General features: G+C 37.4%; 1 protein-coding gene across 3 annotated transcripts in view; it reads left to right on the forward strand.

Annotated features, from left to right (window-relative positions):
• The window catches only part of EPS15 (epidermal growth factor receptor pathway substrate 15), a 209,658-nt gene that overhangs the window by 88,036 nt on the left and 93,861 nt on the right, over positions 1-27,761 (forward strand). For all 3 annotated transcript variants that reach the window (XM_037827251.1, XM_037827249.1, XM_037827250.1), the window contains exon 13: positions 10,670-10,742. In XM_037827251.1, the coding sequence (XP_037683179.1) occupies positions 10,670-10,742 (73 nt within the window). The remainder of the gene's footprint in view (positions 1-10,669; positions 10,743-27,761) is intronic.

Here is a 27,761-nt window from a genome sequence, read left to right on the forward strand (position 1 = left end):
TTTGTGTAGATTAGAATGAAATAGCAGCACATCCTAAAGTAATTTGGGTGGAAAATAAAAATATATATTTGGGGCCCCCCTGAAGAGCTGGGGGAGGATGCAGAGGTGTTGGACTTGGTCACCTGGATTGTTGCTGATGTTCTCACAAACATTGGGGAGTGACGGCTTGATGTGCTGAGCCCTCTGTCTTGGGGCTGGCCCGTATGAAGCTGGTTGCTACAAGGAGAGGCTAACTCTGCTTATAATTGTGCCTAAGAGTCTCCCCGAGTGCCTCTTTGTTGTTCAGATGTGGCCCTCTCTCTCTAACTAAGCCACTTTGGTGGGTAACATCGCTGCCCTCCCCTCTTTGTGGGACCTGACTCCCAGGGGTGTAAATCTCCCTGGCAACACAGGATATGACTCTTGGGAATGAATCTGGACCCGGCATCGTGGGATTGAGAACATCTTCTTGACCAAAGGGGGATGCGAAATGAAACGAAATAAAGCTTCAGTGGCTGAGAGATTTCAAATGGAGTCGAGAGGTCACTCTGGTGGACATTCTTATGCACTATATTGATACACTTTTTAGGTTTTAATATATTGTAATAGCTAGAAGTAAATACCTGAAACTACCAAACTCCAACCCAGTAATCTTGACTCTTGAAGACAATTGTGTAACAATGTTGCTTACAGTGGGTGACAGTGTGATTGTGAAAACCCTGTGGATGGCACTCCCTTTATCCAGTGTATGGATGGATGAGTACAATAATGGGGACAAAAGCTAAATGAATAATAGGGTGGGATGGGGGAGGGGATCCTTTTTTTTTTTTTCAATTTTTATTTTTTATTTTGATTCTTTCTGGTGTAAGGAAAATGTTCAAAAATAGATTGGGGTAATGAATGCACAACTATATGATGGTACTGTGAACAGTTGATTGTACACCATGGATGATTGTATAGTATGTGAATATATCTCAATAAAACAATTAAAAAAAACAATAAAGAGTGATGGTATAAATAGCTTTATTTTCATGCTTTTCTTTTTGTCTTACAAATCTTAAGAACATTGTGCCTATATATCCAAAACAGTTTTTTTTTGTTGACATTAAGTCTTATCTGAAAAGGTGAGAAATATAAATATAGTATGCAGGCGGGGCAAGATGGCAGACTGGTGAGCTGTATGTTTTAGTTACTCCTCCAGGAAAGTAGGTAAAAAGCCAGGAACTGCGTGGACTGGACACCACAGAGCAATCTGTCTTTGGGCATACTTCATACAACACTCATGAAAACGTGGAACTGCTGAGATCAGCGAAATCTGTAAGTTTTTGCGGCCAGGGGACCCGCGCCCCTCCCTGCCAGGCTCAGTCCCGGGGGAGGAGGGGCTGTCAGCTCCAGGAAGGAGAAGGGAGAATTGCAGTGGCTGCTCTCATCGGAAACTCATTCTACTGATTCAAACTCCAACCATAGATAGACTGAGGCCAGACACCAGAGACTCTGAGAGCAGCCAGCCCAGCAGAGAGGAGACGGGCATAGAAGGAAAACAACACGAGAAGCTCCAAAGTAAAAGCAGAGGATTTTTGGAGTTCTGGTGAACACAGAAAGGGGAAGGGCGGAGATCAGGCCTTGAGGCGCATATGCAAATCCCGAAGCAAGGCTGATCTCTCTGCCCAGGGCACCTTTCCTTAATGGCCCTGGTTGCTTTGTCTATTAGCATTTCAATAACCCATTAGATCTCTGAGGAGGGCCGTTTTTTTTTTTTTTTTTTTTTTCTAAATCCTTTTTGCTTTTTCTAAAACAATTACTCTAAGAAGCTCAATACAGAAAGCTTCAAAGAATTGAAATTTGGGCACGTCAAGTCAAGAGCAGAAATAAGAGAGCTCTGAGACAAAAGGCAATAATCCAGTGGCTGAGAAAATTCACTAAACAACACAACTTCCCAAGAAAAGGGGGGTGTCCGCTCACAGCCACCATCCTGGTGGACAGGAAACACTCTTGCCCATCGCCAGCCCCATAGCCCAGAGCTGCCCCAGACAACCCAGTGTGACGGAAGTGCTTCAAATAACAGGCACACACCACAAAACTGGGCGTGGACATTAGCCTTCCCTGCAACCTCAGCTGAATGTCCCAGAGCTGGGAAGGGGGAGCAGTGTGAATTAACAGAGCCCCATTCAGCCATCATTTGAGCAGACTGGGAGCCTCCCAACACAGCCCAGCAGCCCAGAACTGCCCTGGGGGGACGGCACTCACCTGTGACATAGCACAGTCATCCCTCAACAGAGGACCCGGGGTGCACAGCCTGGAAGAGGGGCCCACTTGCAAGTCTCAGGAGCCATACGCCAATACCAAAGACTTGTGGGTCAGTGGCAGAGACAAACTGTGGCAGGACTGAACTGAAGGATTAGACTATTGCAGTAGCTTTAAAACTCTAGGATCATCAGGGAGATTTGATTGTTAGGGCCACCCCCCCCTCCCCGACTGCCCAGAAACACGCCCCACATACAGGGCAGGCAACACCAACTACACACGCAAGCTTGGGACACCAGTTGGGCCCCACAAGACTCACTCCCCCACTCACCAAAAAGGCTAAGCAGGGGAGATCTGGCTTGTGGAGAACAGGTGGCTCGTGGACGCCACCTGCTGGTTAGTTAGAGAAAGTGTACTCCACGAAGCTGTAGATCTGATAAATTAGAGATAAGGACTTCAACTGGTCTACAAACCCTAAAAGAACCCTATCAAGGACAGCAAATGCCACGAGGCCAAAAACAACAGAAAATTATAAAGCATATGAAAAAACCAGACGATATGGATAACCCAAGCCCAAGCACCCAAATCAAAAGACCAGAAGAGACACACCTAGAGCAGCTACTCAAAGAACTAAAGATGAACAATGAGACCCTAGTACGGGATATGAAGGAAATCAAGAAGACCCTAGAAGAGCATAAAGAAGACATTGCAAGACTAAATAAAAAAATGGATGATCTTATGGAAATTAAAGAAACTGTTGACCAAATTAAAAAGATTCTGGACACTCATAGTACAAGACTAGAGGAAGTTGAACAACGAATCAGTGACCTGGAAGATGACAGAATGGAAAATGAAAGCATAAAAGAAAGAATGGGGAAAAAAATTGAAAAACTCGAAATGGACCTCAGGGATATGATAGATAATATGAAGCGTCCGAATATAAGACTCATTGGTGTCCCAGAAGGGGAAGAAAAGGGTAAAGGTCTAGGAAGAGTATTCAAAGAAATTGTTGGGGAAAACTTCCCAAATCTTCTAAACAACATAAATACACAAATCATAAATGCTCAGCGAACTCCAAATAGAATAAATCCAAAAAAACCCACTCCGAGACATATACTGATCACACTGTCAAACATAGAAGAGAAGGAGCAAGTTCTGAAAGCAGCAAGAGAAAAGCAATTCACCACATACAAAGGAAACAGCATAAGACTAAGTAGTGACTACTCAGCAGCCACCATGGAGGCGAGAAGGCAGTGGCACGATATATTTAAAATTCTGAGTGAGAGGAATTTCCAGCCAAGAATACTTTATCCAGCAAAGCTCTCCTTCAAATTTGAGGGAGAGCTTAAATTTTTCACAGACAAGCAAATGCTGAGAGAATTTGCTAACAAGAGACCTGCCCTACTGGAGATACTAAAGGGAGCCCTACAGACAGAGAAACAAAGACAGGACAGAGAGACTTGGAGAAAGGTTCAGTACTAAAGAGATTCGGTATGGGTACAATAAAGGATATTAATAGAGAGAGGGAAAAATATGGCAAACATAATCCAAAGGATAAGATGGCCGATTCAAGAAATGCCTTCACGGTTTTAACGTTGAATGTAAATGGATTAAACTCCCCAATTAAAAGATATAGATTCGCAGAATGGATCAAAAAAAATGAACCATCAATATGTTGCATACAAGAGACTCATCTTAGACACAGGGACACAAAGAAACTGAAAGTGAAAGGATGGAAAAAAATATTTCATGCAAGCTACAGCCAAAAGAAAGCAGGTGTAGCAATATTAATCTCAGATAAAATAGACTTCAAATGCAGGGATGTTTTGAGAGACAAAGAAGGCCACTACATACTAATAAAAGGGGCAATTCAGCAAGAAGAAATAACAATCGTAAATGTCTATGCACCCAATCAAGGTGCCACAAAATACATGAGAGAAACATTGGCAAAACTAAAGGAAGCAATTGATGTTTCCACAATAATTGTGGGAGACTTCAACACATCACTCTCTCCTATAGATAGATCAACCAGACAGAAGACCAATAAGGAAATTGAAAACCTAAACAATCTGATAAATGAATTAGATTTAACAGACATCTACAGGACATTACATCCCAAATCACAAGGATACACATACTTTTCTAGTGCTCACGGAACTTTCTCCAGAATAGATCATATGCTGGGACATAAAACAAGCCTCAATAAATTTAAAAAGATTGAAATCATTCAAAGCACATTCTCTGACCACAATGGAATACAATTAGAAGTCAATAACCATCAGAGACTTAGAAAATTCACAAATACCTGGAGGTTAAACAACACACTCCTAAACAATCAGTGGGTTAAAGAAGAAATAGCAAGAGAAATTGCTAAATATATAGAGACGAATGAAAATGAGAACACAACATACCAAAACCTATGGGATGCAGCAAAAGCAGTGCTAAGGGGGAAATTTATAGCACTAAACGCATATATTAAAAAGGAAGAAAGAGCCAAAATCAAAGAACTAATGGATCAACTGAAGAAGCTAGAAAATGAACAGCAAACCAATCCTAAACCAAGTACAAGAAAAGAAATAACAAGGATTAAAGCAGAAATAAATGACATAGAGAACAAAAAAACAATAGAAAGGATAAATATCACCAAAAGTTGGTTCTTTGAGAAGATCAACAAGATTGACAAGCCCCTAGCTAGACTGACAAAATCAAAAAGAGAGAAGACCCATATAAACAAAATAATGAATGAAAAAGGTGACATAACTGCAGATCCTGAAGAAATTAAAAAAATTATAAGAGGATATTATGAACAACTGTATGGCAACAAACTGGATAATGTAGAAGAAATGGACAATTTCCTGGAAACATATGAACAACCTAGACTGACCAGAGAAGAAATAGAAGACCTCAACCAACCCATCACAAGCAAAGAGATCCAATCAGTCATCAAAAATCTTCCCACAAATAAATGCCCAGGGCCAGATGGCTTCACAGGGGAATTCTACCAAACTTTCCAGAAAGAACTGACACCAATCTTACTCAAACTCTTTCAAAACATTGAAAAAAATGGAACACTACCTAACTCATTTTATGAAGCTAACATCAATCTAATACCAAAACCAGGCAAAGATGCTACAAAAAAGGAAAACTACCGGCCAATCTCCCTAATGAATATAGATGCAAAAATCCTCAACAAAATACTTGCAAATCGAATCCAAAGACACATTAAAAAAATCATACACCATGACCAAGTGGGGTTCATTCCAGGCATGCAAGGATGGTTCAACATCAGAAAAACAATCAATGTATTACAACACATTAAAAACTCGAAAGGGAAAAATCAATTGATCATCTCAATAGATGCTGAAAAAGCATTTGACAAAATCCAACATCCCTTTTTGATAAAAACACTTCAAAAGGTAGGAATTGAAGGAAACTTCCTCAACATGATAAAGAGCATATATGAAAAACCCACAGCCAGCATAGTACTCAATGGTGAGAGACTGAAAGCCTTCCCTCTAAGATCAGGAACAAGACAAGGATGCCCGCTGTCACCACTGTTATTCAACATTGTGCTGGAAGTGCTAGCCAGGGCAATCCGGCAAGACAAAGAAATAAAAGGCATCCAAATTGGAAAAGAAGAAGTAAAACTGTCATTGTTTGCAGATGATATGATCTTATATCTAGAAAACCCTGAGAAATCAACGATACACCTACTAGAGCTAATAAACAAATTTAGCAAAGTAGCGGGATACAAGATTAATGCACATAAGTCAGTAATGTTTCTATATGCTAGAAATGAACAAACTGAAGAGACACTCAAGAAAAAGATACCATTTTCAATAGCAACTAAAAAAATCAAGTACCTAGGAATCAACTTAACCAAAGATGTAAAAGACCTATACAAAGAAAACTACATAACTCTACTAAAAAAAATAGAAGGGGACCTTAAAAGATGGAAAAATATTCCATGTTCATGGATAGGAAGGCTAAATGTCATTAAGATGTCAATTCTACCCAAACTCATCTACAGATTCAATGCAATCCCAATCAAAATTCCAACAACCTACTTTGCAGACTTGGAAAAGCTAGTTATCAAATTTATTTGGAAAGGGAAGATGCCTCGAATTGCTAAAGACACTCTAAAAAAGAAAAACGAAGTGGGAGGACTTACACTCCCTGACTTTGAAGCTTATTATAAAGCCACAGTTGCCAAGACAGCATGGTACTGGCACAAAGATAGACATATAGATCAATGGAATCGAATTGAGAATTCAGAGATAGACCCTCAGATCTATGGCCGACTGATCTTTGATAAGGCCCCCAAAGTCACCGAACTGAGCCATAATGGTCTTTTCAACAAATGGGGCTGGGAGAGTTGGATATCCATATCCAAAAGAATGAAAGAGGACCCCTACCTCACCCCCTACACAAAAATTAACTCAAAATGGACCAAAGATCTCAATATAAAAGAAAGTACCATAAAACTCCTAGTAGATAATGTAGGAAAACATCTTCAAGACCTTGTATTAGGAGGCCACTTCCTAGACTTTACACCCAAAGCACAAGCAACAAAAGAGAAAATAGATAAATGGGAACTCCTCAAGCTTAGAAGTTTCTGCACCTCAAAGGAATTTCTCAAAAAGGTAAAGAGGCAGCCAACTCAATGGGAAAAAATTTTTGGAAACCATGTATCTGACAAAAGACTGATATCTTGCATATACAAAGAAATCCTACAACTCAATGACAATAGTACAGACAGCCCAATTATAAAATGGGCAAAAGATATGAAAAGACAGTTCTCTGAAGAGGAAATACAAATGACCAAGAAACACATGAAAAAATGTTCAGCTTCACTAGCTATTAGAGAGATGCAAATTAAGACCACAATGAGATACCATCTAACACCGGTTAGAATGGCTGCCATTAAACAAACAGGAAACTACAAATGCTGGAGGGGATGTGGAGAAATTGGAACTCTTATTCATTGTTGGTGGGACTGTATAATGGTTCAGCCACTCTGGAAGTCAGTCTGGCAGTTCCTTAGAAAACTAGATATAGAGCTACCATTCGATCCAGCGATTGCACTCCTCGGTATATACCCGGAAGATCGGAAAGCAGTGACACGAACAGATATGTGCACGCCAATGTTCATAGCAGCATTATTCACAATTGCCAAGAGATGGAAACAACCCAAATGTCCTTCAACAGATGAGTGGATAAATAAAATGTGGTATATACACACGATGGAATACTACGCGGCAGTAAGAAGGAACGATCTGGTGAAACATATGACAACATGGATGAACCTTGAAGACATAATGCTGAGCGAAATAAGCCAGGCACAAAAAGAGAAATATTATATGCTACCACTAATGTGAACTTTGAAAAAGGTAAAACAAATGGTTTATAATGTAGAATGTAGGGGAACTAGCAGTAGAGAGCAATTAAGGAAGGGGGAACAATAATCCAGGAAGAACAGATAAGCTATTTAACGTTCTGGGGATGCCCAGAAATGACTATGGTCTGTTAATTTCTGATGGTTGTAGTAGGAACAAGTTCACTGAAATGTTGCTATATTATGTAACTTTCTTGGGGTAAAGTAGGAACATGTTGGAAGTTAAGCAGTTATCTTAGGTTAGTTGTCTTTTTCTTACTCCCTTGCTATGGTCTCTTTGAAATGCTCTTTTATTGTATGTTTGTTTTCTTTTTAACTTTTTTTTTCATACAGGTGATTTGAAAAAAGAAGGGAAAGTTAAAAAAAAAAAAAAAAAAAAAAAAAAAAAAAAAAGATTTAGTGCCCCCTTGAGGAGCCTGTGGAGAATGCAGGGGTATTCGCCTACCCCACCTCCATGGTTGCTAACATGACCACAGACATAGGGGACTGGTGGTTTGATGGGTTGAGCCCTCTACCATAAGTTTTACCCTTGGGAAGACGGTTGCTGCAAAGGAGAGGCTAGGCCTCCCTGTATTTGTGCCTAAGAGTCTCCTCCTGAATGCCTCTTTGTTGCTCAGATGTGGCCCTCTCTCTCTGGCTAAGCCAACTTGAAAGGTGAAATCACTGCCCTCCCCCCTACGTGGGATCAGACACCCAGGGAAGTGAATCTCCCTGGCAACGTGGAATATGACTCCCAGGGAGGAATGTAGACCTGGCACCGTGGGACGGAGAACATCTTCTTGACCAAAAGGGGGATGTGAAAGGAAATGAAATAAGCTTCAGTGGCAGAGAGATTCCAAAAGGAGCCGAGAGGTCACTCTGGTGGGCACTCTTATGCACACTTTAGACAACCCTTTTTAGGTTCTAAAGAATTGGGGTAGCTGGTGGTGGATACCTGAAACTATCAAACTACAACCCAGAACCCATGAATCTCGAAGACAGTTGTATAAAAATGTAGCTTATGAGGGGTGACAATGGGATTGGGAAAGCCATAAGGACCAAACACCACTTTGTCTAGTTTATGGATGGATGTGTAGAAAAGTAGGGGAGGGAAACAGACAGACAAAGGTACCCAGTGTTCTTTTTTACTTCAATTGCTCTTTTTCACTCTAATTATTATTCTTGTTATTTTTGTGTGTGTGCTAATGAAGGTGTCAGGGATTGATTTAGGTGATGAATGTACAACTATGTAATGGTACTGTAAACAATCGAAAGTACAATTTGTTTTGTATGACTGCGTGGTATGTGAATATATCTCAATAAAATGATGATTTAAAAAAAAAAAAAAATTAAAGGAAAAATGGGGTGGGATGGGGGGATGATTTGGGTGTTCTTTTTTCACTTTTATTTTTTATTCTTGTTCTGGTTCTTTCTGATGTAAGGAAAATGTTCAGAGATAGATTGTGGTGATGAATGCATAACTATGTTATATTGTGGACAGTGGATTGTATATCATGGATGATTGTATGGTGTGTGAATGTATTTCAATAAAACTGAATTTAATTGGAAAAAAAAAAAAAAATAAGAGAAGATCATTGAGTTGTCTCGAATGAAAGCAGCAGGAAAGAAAGTAGAAGATTAAGAGGTATAAATATATCAGTATGGAGTGAGAAAAGCTTGGAAACTCAGGACAAAAAGGCAATCTCACATGAAGACAGATGGAGTGGAAGACTTTCTGCAGGGACTCGTAGACCAAAAAGGAAGGAAGAGCATTTGTGGAGCAGATATTATTTATCAAAACAACCAGGCACCTACAAATACTTATCTGTGTATTCCTATTATTTTTTGTTTTCCTTAGCATCTCATTACATAAAAATTCAGGATCTAGTTGAAAAAAAAAAAAAAAAAAAAAAATATAGTATGCAGTTGTCCCTCAAGTAGTATCTCCTTTTGTATAAATATCTCACATTATGCTAGAGCTTAATGGTGCTTGGCATTACGTTTGAGTTGTGTCTGGATCAGAAAGTGAAATATGTTTACTAACCTCTAAGGACAAACTCTTTAGTACTAGGGTGGAGGACTTTTTAAATGCCATCCTTCCCTCTCCACGTTGCCTTCTTTTACCTTTTACCCACCCCAAAATGTATTGCTGCAGACATTTTCGTCTGGGGTAAAGCTCTGATATATATATACAAGCATGGCTATGGGTTTTTCTCTCCTTTTTAGAAAGGGAAGTGGGCAGTTAAATTTGTTACATCAAAAGAAATGGCTTTATTTTATGATCCTGAATCTCAGGTTGCTTGGGATTCATTCATTAAGAACCCAGCTCTAATACAAGCATATAAGAATTTAGAAAATGACAATTCAGAATTAAAGTAGACTTAGCATGTTTGATCCAAAGAGTGGAAAGAAATAAATGCTAATGTGATTCCTTTTTTATTTAGTATAGATTGTTTTATGTATTTGATTGATTGGGTTTGATAGGTGGTCCTAAAATAGCTTTTTTGAACAGGTGTGATGTTCAGTAGAGCAAATTGCTTGGGTATCAATTTTTTTTCAGGTTTCTGCATATTGTTTCATTTTAAAATTGGTTCACAACCAGTGATTTAAGGGGAAATTAGCACTTCAGTAAATGTCCTTTTCCTTAATATTATCGACTTTCTATTAGTCATTTTCATTTAATTTGACAGTGGTACTTAAGGGTTAAGCTTACAGAGCTGATGCAACCCCTCCTTTTTTTCACCAGCAGTTTTCATTGGACAGTATTCCATAGCAACAGTGATATCAGAGAAAGCTGAGTGTTTTATTGATTACTTTTCTCCTCTTCCTTTTTTAATCTATTCTCTTTTCACCACATTTTAGTGAGAAAGCATTTTTTTTTTTTACAAACAGAGCTTATATTGATTTCTATTCCATAAATAATTAAAACAGGGTAGAAAAATCTGCCCTTCATTTAAAAATTGAATGTTTCATTATGTATTTAAAAAGCGATTCAGGATTAGGAGGATGGATAACCATACCAGCTGTAGCTGATGTTCTCAAATATTCTTGCATTGTTTGTTGGTCTTCTAGGGAAAAGAATAATGTGGAACAGGATCTTAAGGAGAAAGAAGATAATATTAAACAGAGGACAAGCGAGGTTCAGGTAAGTGAACTGTAGAATTCAGTATTCTATTTCTGATTAGGAGTATTAATCTTAAATGTATAAGGTTATTTACTTTCTGATGGATGTGGTATTGATGAATGGGTCAAGTGGATACCTAATATTTATATAATATAAATGTTTTTCTTTTGCAAAATGATCATTTTTGCTTTGAATTCTAGCCTACAAAGAGTATACTGCAATGAGAAAGCAGTATTTTTCAGCATAGACTTCTAATTTAAAAAATATATTAAATGTAATATTTACCTTTGTATTATATCATTAAAAGTAAGTTTGAATGACTTGTGATGTAAATATTATTACACCAGTAAAATTAAATGAGATCATCATTATAGCATAGCAGATTGCTTTTTCATGGGTGTGAGATTTTGTTAGCTAAAAGACCTAGAATGTTTCCCATAATACTAGGAGGGTGAAGGAGATGATAGGGAATAATTTAAAATAGTATTTTGTAAGTTGCTTGATACCTGTATATCTTAAACTTTGGTATAAAGAGATCTAATTCATTTTCATTAAGTGTTATGTTAAGTAGTTTCCTTTAAATAATAAAAACTATAAAATTCAGTTTATATTTGGGAAATAATACAAAAAGGGATATTTCAAACATTGAAAATAAAGAAAAATGAGGCAGTTTTACAATTAGAACAATAAGTAATATGTGTGATCATGTTATTGGGGTACTAGTTCCTGAATGCTGTACTAACACATATAGGAGGTTGGATGTAGAAGCACTGGTAGCAGTTGGCATTAGCACTCATGGATGGGCATTTCTTAATACGTTACTTACATGTTGGTTTACCTTGCTTAATCTGATAGTTTTAAATGTTGAAAATTCTGATAGTTTTAAATGTTGAAATTAGATCCATTGTTTTATTTTGATGTAGTACATTCACCAGAGCTTGTCAGGCTGACTACTAGAATGGAAGAATGATTTATTGAAGGGTCGAGGAAGAAGCTAAGAGAAATTCTTGTTAGAAGTTAATTCTCTGATTGGATGACTTTATTTATTATATTTATTGGAATTTTCCTAAAGGTGATGGCAAAAGTCAAGAGATCACCAATGTATTTCTCTTCCTGTCAGTGCAATGGGGGGGGGGGAGGGGTAATCTCAATTACACCATTTCTGTACAATATTTGAGCTTCTTAAGAAAGGTGAAAGAGTCATGGACTTTTAAGCAGTTGTACCTGAAACTGGTTTAAGAATGGAAAACAAAATAATCTACAAGAGTTTTCTCAATCTGAAGAAACAGATGTAGTTACTGATGTAATTTTGGACAGTTTCTAAATTTAGCTTCTTACTGTTTCAAACTACATAGTTTTCTTGTGATAGACTAACATTTTGTTATTTAAGTATATCTTACTTGTTGGTTTTTCCCTATCACATCTTTTGAAGTTGTGAATTTTAATAACCAGTTTTGAAGAGAACTAAAATTTACATTGTTCCTTTTAAGCTAAATGGGTTAGTCTTGAATATGATTTCTTTAATTATAGAGTTTTGTCATTAGTCAAAATTTCTTTGTGATTTGCTTGTCCTTTTTTACTTAGTGGTGGTGGTAAGCTGTGTGTTTAATCTTAAGCTTTGCTATATCCAAAATGCATGATTGCCATAGGAAGTCAAAATTGTTTAATTTTTCTGCTTAAGGTGCTATAAGTGTAAGACTTCTTAGGTCATGGTTAGTACAGACCAAGTAGTAATGGTTGAACATAAATTGATAGAAAAAGAGGAATGGGTTGGTTAAAGCTTTGGGTTAATAGATTTGTTACTCATTCTACTCCATTAAAGGTATCTCTGCATTATCCATGGTAATGAGACACTAGACTAAGCATGGCATGGATAATTGACGTTTACAAATAATTAAAATTCTTATTTTAGTGACACTTAACCAGAGCTGGTAATCCCATAGCATCCTTTTGAGTTAATTCTGATTTACCCATTGATAATAAGGCAGAGACTAGGAATAACATGGATAATTAAAATTCATAAGTAACTCATACTGTCAGTACTTATTTTCTGTTTTCTAATAGCAAAAGAGCCGTTAATAAATAGCTGTATCAAAGAAGGTATATTTCACCTCTTCTTTCTGACCCCCTCCTTCTAATGGAGGTGCTAATGAGAAAAGCCAAAATGAGAAAGTCAGAGCACAAGAGAAGTAAGGGAAATTTGACCTACCAATGAGTGTCTGCTTAATCCAAATTTGGTTTTTCTGAGTGTTCTTGCTTTTCTCCATATTAAAAGTCACAGATAGTCATTATGTGACCTCGTATCTCAAGCATAGCAACCAAAGCCTCTTTAGATGTGGCCAAAATTCCAGAAGTCTTGTTTGTATTGTTTTATATTTTTATAGTCTCCTCAATGCAGTTAAATTAGAAAATCTGTTACATATTTAATTTCTAAATTTTCAATTCTCATCTGTAATCCTGTGAAATACCATCTTGAAAACTTTCAGTTCAAGATATTTCCCTGAAGACCAAACCAATCATTGACTTCAAATTTTGTTTCAGGAGATATTTACTGTTAACTCTTATGAGGTGCTCTAGTTCATCAAGTTCTGTGGAGAAATTAAGCCCCAAGTGATCCAATCCCAAGGGGGAAAAGCCGTGAAAGGCCATTCTTTAAATGTTAATGGTTTTGACTTTTCTTTTTTTAAGAGGAGAAGGTAGAGCCACATTCTTTCCTACCTCAAACTGCCTGTGTATAATCTTACTGAAAATTGTTTCTGAGGAGTCAGCAGGTGTTTAGTTTTGTTTTTCAGGTGTTTTCAGTTTTTCTTCATTTTGCATAGAGGTTTATAACAAGACATTGGTGGCTGACAAACTTGAATTCAGTTCCTGGCTATGCCACTTCCTAGGTTTATGATCCTAAGTAATTTAACCATTCCAGACTTTAGTTTTCTCTTCTGTAACATGGTATAATAAAAATAACAAACACTTAGAATTGCTATAAGAGTAAAATGAGATAATGCAGATAAAGTGCCTAACACAGTGACTAACACATAGTAAGCATTCATTATGTTCTCAGTAAACAACAAGCTACTGGTTCATAGTTTCAGAGGCCAGAAGTCCCAAAGTCAAGATATTGGGAAGACTTGCTTTCTCCCCAGAGACTATGGTGCTTGCTGCTGGCGATCCTTGGGGTTCCTTGGCTTTTCCATCACATGATGATGTCCTCTCTTGTCTCTTCCTTTATATAAGGCCTCCCATTCCCCGATTAAGACTCACCCTCATTCATTTGGGCCACACCTGTGCTACAAATAATTTGAGGAGTCCTGTTTACAATGAGTTAATACCCACAGGAATGTGGATTAAAATTAAGAACATGTCTAAATTGGGGTACATAATTTAACCTACCACAGCTGCCACTTCAGCTGCCGACCCATTTTTTCTCTACTTTTGTGCTTCCTGTGGCCATTTTATCTCTTTCTAGCCTTTCAGTAACCCTGTTCAGTCTGCTGGTTACCCATACTGTCCGTTAATTTTTTTCCCCAAGGCTAGCAGTTATCTTAAGGCCAAACCCATTGATTCTTCCTGAATTGGTTACTGCTTTCTTGGGTTATACTCTCCTAAGGTATCCTCCTACCTCTTCAAGCCTTTGCTTCTGTTGTTCTCTCTCTCTCTCTCTGTCTCCTCCGTATTTTCTTTCCTTCTCCATAACCCCTACCATCCATTTGCTGATGACTCCCAAATATTTCTCAGGCCCTCAACTCTCCTGAACATCAGCTCCACATCTCTAGTTGAATATTTTGGTGATTATCACTTCAAATATAGTATGTCTAAAATGAGTTTCACCTTGTTGAAAACAAAATTGGCTTCATTTTAACTTCCCTGTTTCTATCAGTGTTTTCCATTCTCACTGCTGCCACCTTTATTCACCTAACGTTCAAAGTTTAAAGTCAGATCATAGTGCCTACTGTATCCCCTTCTTGCCTTTTTTCCTTAATAATTTTAGTGTCATGACTTTTGGATGTGAAAATCTTTACTGCTGCTTACTGCTGCTGTTAATGATGGGAGGACGTCGTACCTCACAGGTATTTTTGGGGTAAGAAAAAGGGTGTCAAAATAAAAACTTCCCACTTTAACACTGTTTACTTTCTATTACCTGACTCTGAACTGTGTGTCACATACATTCCCCTTCTTATCCCCACTCTTATACCTTTTGTTATTGCTGTCTGGAATGTCCCCTATTTTGCTTATGTGAATTGCATCTATGCCTTAAAGCCCAGCTCAATGCCCAGCACTTCTCAAAAACTTTCCCTTCTCTATCTCTTCAGTCTACACCAGGTATTCTAGTTTGCTAATGCTGCCGTTAAGCAAAATACCAGCAATGGACTGGCTTTTATAAAGGGGCCTTATTTGGTTACACAGTTACAGTCCTAAGGCCATAAAGTGTCCATCAACAAAGGATACCTTCACTGGAGAAAGGCCATTGGCATCCAGAAAACGTCTGTTAGCCGGGAAGGCACGTGGCTGATGTCTGCTTGCTCCCAGGTTGTGTTTCAAAATGAGGTTCTCCAAAATGTCTGCATCGCCTTCCAACGGCCGTCTTCAAAATGTCTGTCTCAGCTACGGCTACTCTCTCAGCTCCTATGCTTTCTTCAGAGTGTCCCTCTTGGCTATAGTGAGCTTGCTCCTTCTGTCTGAGCTTATATAGTGCTCTAGCAAACTAATAAAAGCCACCCTGAATGGGTGGGGCCACACCTCCATGGAAATTATCCAGTCAGAGTTATCACCCACAGTTGGGTGGGGTGCATCTCCATGGAAACAACCTAATCCAAACGTTCCAACTTAATCAACACTGATTTGTCCGCCCCCGCAAGATTGCATCAAAGAAATTGGCTTTTTCTGGGAGATATAATACATTGAAACCGGCACACCAGGCTCTCCTGTTTTGGAACTCCCAGAGTATGTATCTTCTGTGCCACTTGTATGGCATGTACAGTGTTTTCCTTTATATTGTTATTTTGGTATGTGTATTTATTGACTCCCGGTATATTCCAGCCCATATAGTGAGCTCCTTAAGCGTAGAAATTGTATCTTGGATACCTTGCACTATATTTGGTAATCAGTTGTTATGTGGAGGTCAATTCAAAGAAGCTGTTCACGATAGAAATGAATAAACTGCAATTTTGCTCATGAAATTAAAAATAGGACAAGTCACAGTCAGAAACCACAGGCAGAAAGGATTAGAAACACAGCAGGTACTATGGAGAGGCATTTTTCCATATTGTTTTTGTTTAACCTACGGAAAAGAAGCTACCAATTATTTATATTTCATTAGAAGAAATTCAGTGTAATTGTGCATGTTTCTTTCACTTTAATTCCCATAATTGTTTGTTTTCTTAGGTGAAGGGAGATGACTTATTTTAGTTGGAAATAAAATTAGATTCATGAGCTCAATATTTTTTTCTTAGTAATAGTGCCCCTTTGGAATGTTCTGAGAAGCACATCATTGGGAAATAAAAAAGCAAGCTGCTAAATGGGATTTTCGAGCACCCACCCTAGTTTAATAGGGCCCCTTTCTGTTCTTTGTCTCTAACATTTTGCTCTACAATTGATGCCTTTTTTAATATAAAATTTATTTTATTACATAAGTTGTAGGTTTACATAAAAATCATGGAGAAAATACAAGTTCCTATATAATCCCCCCCATTGTTAACACCTTGCATTAGTGTGATATCTTAGTTACAGTTGAAACAATATTATTATATTTGTATTATTAACTATAGTCCATAATTTACATTAGCATTCACTGTATTTTTAAAAAAATTTATTGTAATAACATATATGCAAAATAAAGTTTCTCCATTTAACCACATCCAAATATATAATTCAGTGGTATTAATTACATTTACAATGTTGTTCTGCCATCACCACCATCTATTACCAAAACTTTTCCGTCACCCCAAACAGAAATTCTGTACCAATTGAGCATTAACTTCCCATTCCCAAACCCCACACCAGCCCCTGGTAACCTGTACTCTAGTTTCAAACTCTAAGAGTTTGCTTAGTCTAATTATTTCATGTCAGTGAGATCGTACCATATTTGTCCTTTTGTGCCTGGCTTATTTCATTCAACGTGATGTCTTTGTGGTTCATCCATGTTGTCACATGGATTACTGATTTTCTTACAAATGATTTAATTAATTAGTAAATAAACTGGGAGAAAGGAACAAGTCTTCCTTAATAAAGAATTCCAAATAATAAATGTAGGAGGCATGAGAGAAATTGAAAAACACCAATAGAACATCACACTAATAATTACTGTAGCCAAGATCCAGTGATGAATGATAAAATTAGCGGGCAGCAGAGGCAGAGAGATTCCAAAAGGAGGCGAGAGGTCACTCTGGTGGGCACTTTTAAGCACAATTTAGGCAACCCTTTTTAGGTTCTAAAGAAATGGGGTAGCTGGTGGTAGATACCTGAAACTATCAAACTACAACCCAGAAACCATGAATCTCGAAGACAATTGTATAAAAATGTAGCTTATGAGGGGTGACAATGGGATTGGGAAAGCCATAAGGACCACACTCCCCTTTGTCTAGTTTATGGATGGATGAGTAGAAAAATAGGGGAAGGAAACAAACAAACAAACAAACAAAGGCACCCAGTGTTCTTTTTTACTTTAATTGCTCTTTTTCACTTTAATTATTATCCTTGTTATTTTTGTGTGTGTTCTAATGAAGGTGTTGGGGATTGATTTAGGTGATGAATGTACAACTGTGTAATGCTACTGTGCACAATCGAATGTATGATTTGTTTTGTATGACTGCATGGTATGTGAATATATCTCAATAAAAAGAAGATTTAAAAAAAAAATTAGCGGGCAGAATATTAAGGAGAAATTGGTTATTTGCATAGCCTCAAAGTTTCTACCTCCAAAGCTTTATTAATTACCATGATGATTTTTATATATAACCACAAATTGTTTGATACTCCTCTCTTGAGGAGGTGGAGCACAATTTCGTTTTCCTTGAGTGTAGAGTGGACTCAGTGACTTACTTTTTTTGCTTTGTTTTATTGTTTTGTTTTATTAGAGAAGTTATATGTTAACAGAAAAATCATGCATAAAATACAGTCCCCATATACCACCCTATTGTTAACACCTTGCATTATTGTGGTACATGTTAGAATTCTTGAAAGAAAATTTTGTTTTACAATTGTACTGTTGACTGTCCATAGTTTACAATAAAGTTCACTGTTTTGTTCAGTGCTGTTAATTATGTTCATACTGTTGTGCCACCACAATTGTTTTATATTATGTTAGCTTTGTTTCTAAGTGTTTTTATTGAGAAGTGTTGGATTTTGTTACATGCCTTTTCTGTGTCCATTGAGATGATCATGTGTATTTTTCCTTCTTTTCTCTTAATCTGGTTTATTATGCTAATTGATTTTCTTATGTTGAACTGCCTTTGCATACTTGGGAAAAAATCACACTTGATCATGGTGTATAATTCTTTTGATGAGCTGTTGGATTCAGTTTGCTAGTATTTTGTTAAGGACTTTTGCATCTTTCTACATAAGGGGTATTGGTCTGTAACATAAGGGATATTGGTCTGTAATTTTATTTTCTTGTGGTATCTTTATCTGTGTTTGTTATGAGGGTGATGGTGGCTTCATAGAATGAGTTGGGGAATGTTCTCTCCTCTTCAATTCTTTGCAATTGTTTGAACAGGGTTGGTGTTAATTCTTCTTGGAGTGTTTGTTAAAATTCACCTGTAAAGTTATCTCTCTTGTCCTAGGCTGTTCTTTGTTGGGAGGTTTTTGATGATTGATTCAATCTCTATTTGTTATTGGTCTGTTGAGATTTTAAGTCAGAGAAGGTAGTTTGTGTGTTTCCAGGAATTTGTCCATTTCATCTAGGTTATCTATTTGTTGGCGTGCATTTCCTAGTGACCTCTTATCATCCTTTTTATTTCTGTGGGTCAGTAGTAATGTCCCCCCTTCCATTTCTGTTTTTAGTTATTTGCGTCCTCTCTTTTCCTCTGTCAGTCTAGCTAAAGGTTTGTTGATTTTATTGATCTTTTCAAAGAACCAACTTTTGGTTTTGTTGGTTCTTATTCTTTTATTCTCTATTTCATTTATCTCCACTCTAATCTTTGTTATTCCCTTCCTTCTGCTCACTTTGGGTTTAGTTTCCTATTCCTTTTCTAGATCTTCCATTTGTAAGATTAGGTCTCAAATTTGAGATTGTTCTTCTTTAAGTATTTAGAAATATAAATTTCTCTCTCACTTTTAAGTGAGTGTGTTAATTTCTACATATTTGTAAATATTCCAGTTCTCTCTCTGTTATTGATTTCTAGTTTCATTCCATTGTAGTCAGAGAAGATACATTGTATGATTTCAGTATTTTTAAATTTAATGAGACTTGTTTTCTGACCAAACATTTCCTGGAGAATGATCCATGTACACTAGAGAAGAATATTATTCCGTTGTTGTTGGGTGTAGTGTTCTATATATGTATCTGTCAGGTCTAGTTGGTTCATAGTATCATTCAAATCTTCTATTTCCTTACTGATGTTCTATCTAGATGTTCTATTGAAAGTGGTGTACTGAAGTGTCCTAATACTAATGTAGAGCTATCTGTTTCTCCCATCAAATCTGTCATTATTTGCTTTACATATTTTGGTGTTCTGCGATTAGATGCATATATAATTGTTATGTCTTTTTATTGAATTGACTCCTTTACCAGTATATAGTAACCTTCTTTGTCCCTCATAACAATTTTTTTACTTAACATCTATTTTACCTGATATTAGTATTGCTATACCAGCTCTCTTTTGGTTACTACTTGCATGGTGTACTTTTTTCCTGTCTTTCACTACAGTTCACATTAAGAATAATCCTGTAGCTTCATTTTGAGAATTAGGCCAACATAACAATTGTACCTAATTATTTCTAGTTGTCTGTAGTCTGTGGAGGTTTTTTAATCAATTAAATAAGTAATTAGATAAATTATACAATATATAATATTCTGCATAGTTACAGAGACAGATGCAGATGTATTCATATTGCTGATACTCCATAGATTTAATACTTAGTTATTTCTTCAGTTAAACAACAATTAAATTGGGTTGCTAAAATGAATTATTTTATTGTTCAATACAGTTAAGAGCTTTTATGTATTTGTTTAAATTTGATTTTCAGTACTCCCATAGCTTTTTTTTTTTTTTTTTTTTTTTTAATCTTCATTTTATTGAGATATATTCACAGACCACGCAGTCATACAAAACAAATCGTACTTTCGATTGTTTACAGTACCATTACATACTGGTACATTCATCACCCAAATCAATCCCTGACACCTTCATTAGCACACACACAAAAATAACAAGAATAATAATTAGAGTGAAAAAGAGCAATTGAAATAAAAAAGAACACTGGGTACCTTTGTCTGTTTGTTTCCTTCCCCTATTTTTCTACTCATCCATCCATAAACTAGACAAAGTGGAGTGTGGTCCTTATGGCTTTCCCAATCCCATTGTCACCCCTCATAAGCTACATTTTTATACAACTGTCTTCGAGATTCATGGGTTCTGGGTTGTAGTTTGATAGTTTCAGGTATCCACCACCAGCTACCCCAATTCTTTAGAACCTAAAAAGGGTTGTCTAAAGTGTGCATAAGAGTGCCCACCAGAGTGACCTCTCGGCTCCTTTTGGAATCTCTCTGCCACTGAAGCTTATTTCATTTCCTTTCACATCCCCCTTTTGGTCAAGAAGATGTTCTCCGTCCCATGATGCCGGGTCTACATTCCTCCCCGGGAGTCATATTCCACGTTGCCAGGGAGATTCACTCCCCTGGGTGTCTGATCCCACGTAGCGGGGAGGGCAGTGATTTCACCTTTCAAGTTGCCTTAGCTAGAGAGACAGGGCCACATCTGAGCAACAAAGAGGCATTCGGGAGGAGGCTCTTAGGCACAACCATAGGGAGGCCTAGCCTCTCCTTTGCAGCAACCGTCTTCCCAAGGGTAAAACCTGTGGTAGAGGGCTCAACCCATCAAACCACCAGTCCCCTATGTCTGTGGTCATGTTAGCAACTATGGAGGTGGGGTAGGCGAATACCCCTGCATTCTCCACAGGCTCCTCAAGGGGGCACTACATCTTTTTTTTTCCCTTGTTTTTCTTTTTTCTTTTTTTTTTTTTTTAACTTTCCCTTCTTTTTTAAATCAACTGTATGAAAAAAAAGTTAAAAAGAAAACAAACATACAATCAAAGAACATTTCAGAGAGACCATAACAAGGGAGTAAGAAAAAGACAACTAACCTAATATAACTGCTTAACTTCCAACATGTTCCTACTTTACCCCAAGAAAGTTACCTAATATAGCAACATTTCTGTGAACTTGTTCCTACTATATCCATCAGAAATTATCAGACCATAGTCATTCCTGGGCATCCCCAGAACGTTAAATAGCTTATCTGTTCTTCTTGGATTATTGTTCCCCCTTCCTTAATTGCTCTCTATTGCTAGTTCCTCTACATTCTACATTATAAACCATTTGTTTTACATTTTTCAAAGTTCACATTAGGGGTAGCATATAATGTTTCTCTTTTTGTGCCTGGCTTATTTCGCTCAGCATTATGTCTTCAAGGTTCATCCATGTTGTCATATGTTTCACGAGATCGTTCCTTCTTACTGCCGCGTAGTATTCCATCGTGTGTATATACCACATTTTATCTATCCACTCATCTGTTGAAGGACATTTGGGTTGTTTCCATCTCTTGGCAATTGTGAATAATGCTGCTATGAACATTGGCGTGCAGATATCTGTTCGTGTCACTGCTTTCCGATCTTCCGGGTATATACCGAGAAGTGCAATCGCTGGATCGAATGGTAACTCTATATCTAGTTTTCTAAGGAACTGCCAGACTGACTTCCAGAGTGGCTGAACCATTATACAGTCCCACCAACAATGAATAAGAGTTCCAATTTCTCCACATCCCCTCCAGCATTTGTAGTTTCCTGTTTGTTTAATGGCAGCCATTCTAACCGGTGTTAGATGGTATCTCATTGTGGTCTTAATTTGCATCTCTCTAATAGCTAATGAAGCTGAACATTTTTTCATGTGTTTCTTGGCCATTTGTATTTCCTCTTCAAAGAACTGTCTTTTCATATCTTTTGCCCATTTTTTAATTGGGCCGACTGTACTATTGTCATTGAGTTGTAGGATTTCTTTATATATGCAAGATATCAAGTCTTTTGTCAGATACATGGTTTCCAAAAATTTTTTCCCATTGAGTTGGCTGCCTCTTTACCTTTTTGAGAAATTCCTTTGAGGTGCAGAAACTTCTAAGCTTGAGGAGTTCCCATTTATCTATTTTCTCTTTTGTTGCTTGTGCTTTGGGTGTAAAGTCTAGGAAGTGGCCGCCTAATACAAGGTCTTGAAGATGTTTTCCTACATTATCTTCTAGGAGTTTTATGGTACTTTCTTTTATATTGAGATCTTTGGTCCATTTTGAGTTAATTTTTGTGTAGGGGGTGAGGTAGGGGTCCTCTTTCATTCTTTTGGATATGGATATCCAACTCTCCCAGCCCCATTTGTTGAAAAGACCATTATGGCTCAGTTCAGTGACTTTGGGGGCCTTATCAAAGATCAGTCGGCCATAGATCTGAGGTCTATCTCTGAATTCTCAATTCGATTCCATTGATCTATATGTCTATCTTTGTGCCAGTACCATGCTGTTTTGGCAACTGTGGCTTTATAATAAGCTTCAAAGTCAGGGAGTGTAAGTCCTCCCACTTCTTTTTTCTTTTTTAGAGTGTCTTTAGCAATTTGAGGCATCTTCCCTTTCCAAATAAATTTGGTAACTAGCTTTTCCAAGTCTGCAAAGTAGGTTGTTGGAATTTTGATTGGGATTGCATTGAATCTGTAGATGAGTTTGGGTAGAATTGACATCTTAATGACATTTAGTCTTCCTATCCATGAACATGGAATATTTTTCCATCTTTTAAGGTCCCCTTCTATTTCTTTTAGTAGAGTTATGTAGTTTTCTTTGTATAGGTCTTTTACATCTTTGGTTAAGTTTATTCCTAGGTACTTGATTTTTTTAGTTGTTATTCAAAATGGTATCTTTTTCTTGAGTGTCTCTTCAGTTTGTTCATTTCTAGCATATAGAAACATTACTGACTTATGTGCATTAATCTTGTATCCCGCTACTTTGCTAAATTTGTTTATTAGCTCTAGTAGCTGTATCGTCGATTTCTCAAGATTTTCCAGATATAGGATCATATCATCTGCAAACAATGACAGTTTTACTTCTTCTTTTTCAATTTGGATGCCTTTTATTTCTTTGTCTTGCCGGATTGCCCTGGCTAGCACTTCCAGCACAATGTTGAATAACAGTGGTGACAGCGGGCATCCTTGTCTTGTTCCTGATCTTAGGGGGAAGGCTTTCAGTCTCTCACCATTGAGTACTATGCTGGCTGTGGGTTTTTCATATATGCTCTTTATCATGTTGAGGAAGTTTCCTTCAATTCCTACCTTTTGAAGTGTTTTTATCGAAAAGGGATGTTGGATTTTGTCGAATGCTTTTTCAGCATCTATTGAGATGATCAATTGATTTTTCCCTTTTGACTTGTTAATGTGTTGTAATACATTGATTGATTTTCTTATGTTGAACCATCCTTGCATGCCTGGAATGAACCCCACTTGGTCATGGTGTATGATTTTTTTAATGTGTCTTAGGATTCGATTTGCAAGTATTTTATTGAGGATTTTTGCATCTATATTCATTAGGGAGATTGGCCAATAGTTTTCCTTTTTTGTAGCATCTTTGCCTGGTTTTGGTATTAGATTGATGTTAGCTTCATAAAATGAGTTAGGTAGTGTTCCATTTTCTTCAATGTTTTGAAAGAGTTTGAGTAAGATTGGTGTCAGTTCTTTCTGGAAAGTTTGGTAGAATTCCCCTGTGAAGCCATCTGGCCCTGGGCATTTATTTGTGGGAGGATTTTTGATGACTCATTGGATCTCTTTGCTTGTGATGGGTTGGTTGAGGTCTTCTGTTTCTTCTCTGGTCAGTCTAGGTTGTTCACATGTTTCCAGGAAATTGTCCATTTCCTCTACATTATCCAGTTTGTTGCCATACAGTTGTTCATAGTATCCTCTTATAATTTTTTTAATTTCTTCATCATCTGCAGTTATGTCACCTTTTTCAATCATTATTTTGTTTATATGGGTCTTCTCTCTTTTTGATTTTGTCAGTCTAGCTAGGGGCTTGTCAATCTTGTTGATCTTCTCAAAGAACCAACTTTTGGTGATATTTATCCTCTCTATTGTTTTTTTGTTCTCTATGTCATTTATTTCTGCTTTAATCCTTGTTATTTCTTTTCTTCTACTTGGTTTAGGATTGGTTTGCTGTTCATTTTCTAGCTTCTTCAGTTGATCCATTAGTTCTTTGATTTTGGCTCTTTCTTCCTTTTTAATATATGCGTTTAGTGCTATAAATTTCCCCCTTAGCACTGCTTTTGCTGCATCCCATAGGTTTTGGTATGTTGTGTTCTCATTTTCATTCGTCTCTATATATTTAGCAATTTCTCTTGCTATTTCTTCTTTTTTTTTTTTTTTTTTTTTTTTAAATCATCATTTTATTGAGATATATTCACATACCACGCAGTCATACAAAACAAATTGTACTTTCGATTGTTTACAGTACCATTACATAGTTGTACATTCATCACCTAAATCAATCCCTGACACCTTCATTAGCACACACACAAAAATAACAAGAATAATAATTAGAGTGAAAAAGAGCAATTGAAGTAAAAAAGAACACTGGGTACCTTTGTCTGTTTGTTTCCTTCCCCTACTTTTCTACACATCCATCCATAAACTAGACAAAGTGGTGTTTGGTCCTTATGGCTTTCCCGATCCCATTGTCACCCCTCATAAGCTACATTTTTATACAACTGTCTTTGAGATTCATGGGTTCTGGGTTGTAGTTTGATAGTTTTCAGGTATCCACCACCAGCTACCCCAATTCTTTAGAACCTAAAAAGGGTTGTCTAAAGTGTGCATAAGAGTGCCCACCAGAGTGACCTCTCGGCTCCTTTTGGAATCTCTCTGCCACTGAAGCTTATTTCATTTCCTTTCACATCCCCCTTTTGGTCAAGAAGATGTTCTCCATCCCACGGTGCCAGGTCTACATTCCTCCCTGGGAGTCATATTCCACGTTGCCAGGGAGATTCACTTCCCTGGGTGTCTGATCCCACGTAGGGGGGAGGGCAGTGATTTCACCTTTCAAGTTGGCTTAGCCAGAGAGAGAGGGCCACATCTGAGCAACAAAGAGGCATTCAGGAGGAGACTCTTAGGCACAAATACAGGGAGGCCTAGCCTCTCCTTTGCAGCAACCGTCTTCCCAAGGGTAAAACTTATGGTAGAGGGCTCAACCCATCAAACCACCAGTCCCCTATGTCTGTGGTCATGTTAGCAACCATGGAGGTGGGGTAGGCGAATACCCCTGCATTCTCCACAGGCTCCTCAAGGGGGCACTACATCTTTTTTTTTTTTTTTTCCCCTTGTTTGTCTTTTTTCTTTTTTTTTTTTTTTTTTTTTTTTTTTTTTTTTTTTTAACTTCCCTTCTTTTTTCAAATCACCTGTATGAAAAAAAAAGTTAAAAAGAAAACAAACATACAATAACAAAGCATTTCAAAGAGACCATAGCAAGGGAGTAAGAAAAAGACAACTAACCTAAGATAACTGCTTAACTTCCAACATGTTCCTACTTTACCCCAAGAAAGTTACATAATATAGCAACATTTCAGTGAACTTGTTCCTACTACAACCATCAGAAATTAACAGACCATAGTCATTTCTGGGCATCCCCAGAACGTTAAATAGCTTATCTGTTCTTCCTGGATTATTGTTCCCCCTTCCTTAATTGCTCTCTACTGCTAGTTCCCCTACATTCTACATTATAAACCATTTGTTTTACATTTTTCAAAGTTCACATTAGTGGTAGCATATAATATTTCTCTTTTTGTGCCTGGCTTATTTCGCTCAGCATTATGTCTTCAAGGTTCATCCATGTTGTCATATGTTTCACCAGATCGTTCCTTCTTACTGCCGCGTAGTATTCCATTGTGTGTATATACCACATTTTATTTATCCACTCATCTGTTGAAGGACATTTGGGTTGTTTCCATCTCTTGGCAATTGTGAATAATGCTGCTATGAACATTGGCGTGCAGATATCTGTTCGTGTCACTGCTTTCCGATCTTCCGGGTATATACCGAGGAGTGCAATCGCTGGATCGAATGGTAGCTCTATATCTAGTTTTCTAAGGAACTGCCAGACTGACTTCCAGAGTGGCTGAACCATTATACAGTCCCACCAACAATGAATAAGAGTTCCAATTTCTCCACATCCCCTCCAGCATTTGTAGTTTCCTGTTTGTTTAATGGCAGCCATTCTAACCGGTGTTAGATGGTATCTCATTGTGGTCTTAATTTGCATCTCTCTAATAGCTAGTGAAGCTGAACATTTTTTCATGTGTTTCTTGGTCATTTGTATTTCCTCTTCAGAGAACTGTCTTTTCATATCTTTTGCCCATTTTATAATTGGGCTGTCTGTACTATTGTCATTGAGTTGTAGGATTTCTTTGTATATGCAAGATATCAGTCTTTTGTCAGATACATGGTTTCCAAAAATTTTTTCCCATTGAGTTGGCTGCCTCTTTACCTTTTTGAGAAATTCCTTTGAGGTGCAGAAACTTCTAAGCTTGAGGAGTTCCCATTTATCTATTTTCTCTTTTGTTGCTTGTGCTTTGGGTGTAAAGTCTAGGAAGTGGCCTCCTAATACAAGGTCTTGAAGATGTTTTCCTACATTATCTTCTAGGAGTTTTATGGTACTTTCTTTTATATTGAGATCTTTGGTCCATTTTGAGTTAATTTTTGTGTAGGGGGTGAGGTAGGGGTCCTCTTTCATTCTTTTGGATATGGATATCCAACTCTCCCAGCCCCATTTGTTGAAAAGACCATTATGGCTCAGTTCGGTGACTTTGGGGGCCTTATCAAAGATCAGTCGGCCATAGATCTGAGGGTCTATCTCTGAATTCTCAATTCGATTCCATTGATCTATATGTCTATCTTTGTGCCAGTACCATGCTGTCTTGGCAACTGTGGCTTTATAATAAGCTTCAAAGTCAGGGAGTGTAAGTCCTCCCACTTCGTTTTTCTTTTTTAGAGTGTCTTTAGCAATTCGAGGCATCTTCCCTTTCCAAATAAATTTGATAACTAGCTTTTCCAAGTCTGCAAAGTAGGTTGTTGGAATTTTGATTGGGATTGCATTGAATCTGTAGATGAGTTTGGGTAGAATTGACATCTTAATGACATTTAGCCTTCCTATCCATGAACACGGAATATTTTTCCATCTTTTAAGGTCCCCTTCTATTTCTTTTAGTAGAGTTATGTAGTTTTCTTTGTATAGGTCTTTTACATCTTTGGTTAAGTTGATTCCTAGGTACTTGATTTTTTTAGTTGCTATTGAAAATGGTATCTTTTTCTTGAGTGTCTCTTCAGTTTGTTCATTTCTAGCATATAGAAACATTACTGACTTACGTGCATTAATCTTGTATCCCGCTACTTTGCTAAATTTGTTTATTAGCTCTAGTAGGTGTATCGTTGATTTCTCAGGGTTTTCTAGATATAAGATCATATCATCTGCAAACAATGACAGTTTTACTTCTTCTTTTCCAATTTGGATGCCTTTTATTTCTTTGTCTTGCCGGATTGCCCTGGCTAGCACTTCCAGCACAATGTTGAATAACAGTGGTGACAGCGGGCATCCTTGTCTTGTTCCTGATCTTAGAGGGAAGGCTTTCAGTCTCTCACCATTGAGTACTATGCTGGCTGTGGGTTTTTCATATATGCTCTTTATCATGTTGAGGAAGTTTCCTTCAATTCCTACCTTTTGAAGTGTTTTTATCAAAAGGGATGTTGGATTTTGTCAAATGCTTTTTCAGCATCTATTGAGATGATCAATTGATTTTTCCCTTTCGAGTTTTTAATGT

This window comes from Choloepus didactylus, chromosome 2 (assembly GCF_015220235.1).
Source record: "Choloepus didactylus isolate mChoDid1 chromosome 2, mChoDid1.pri, whole genome shotgun sequence".
NCBI classification, from domain to species: Eukaryota; Metazoa; Chordata; class Mammalia; order Pilosa; family Megalonychidae; genus Choloepus; species Choloepus didactylus.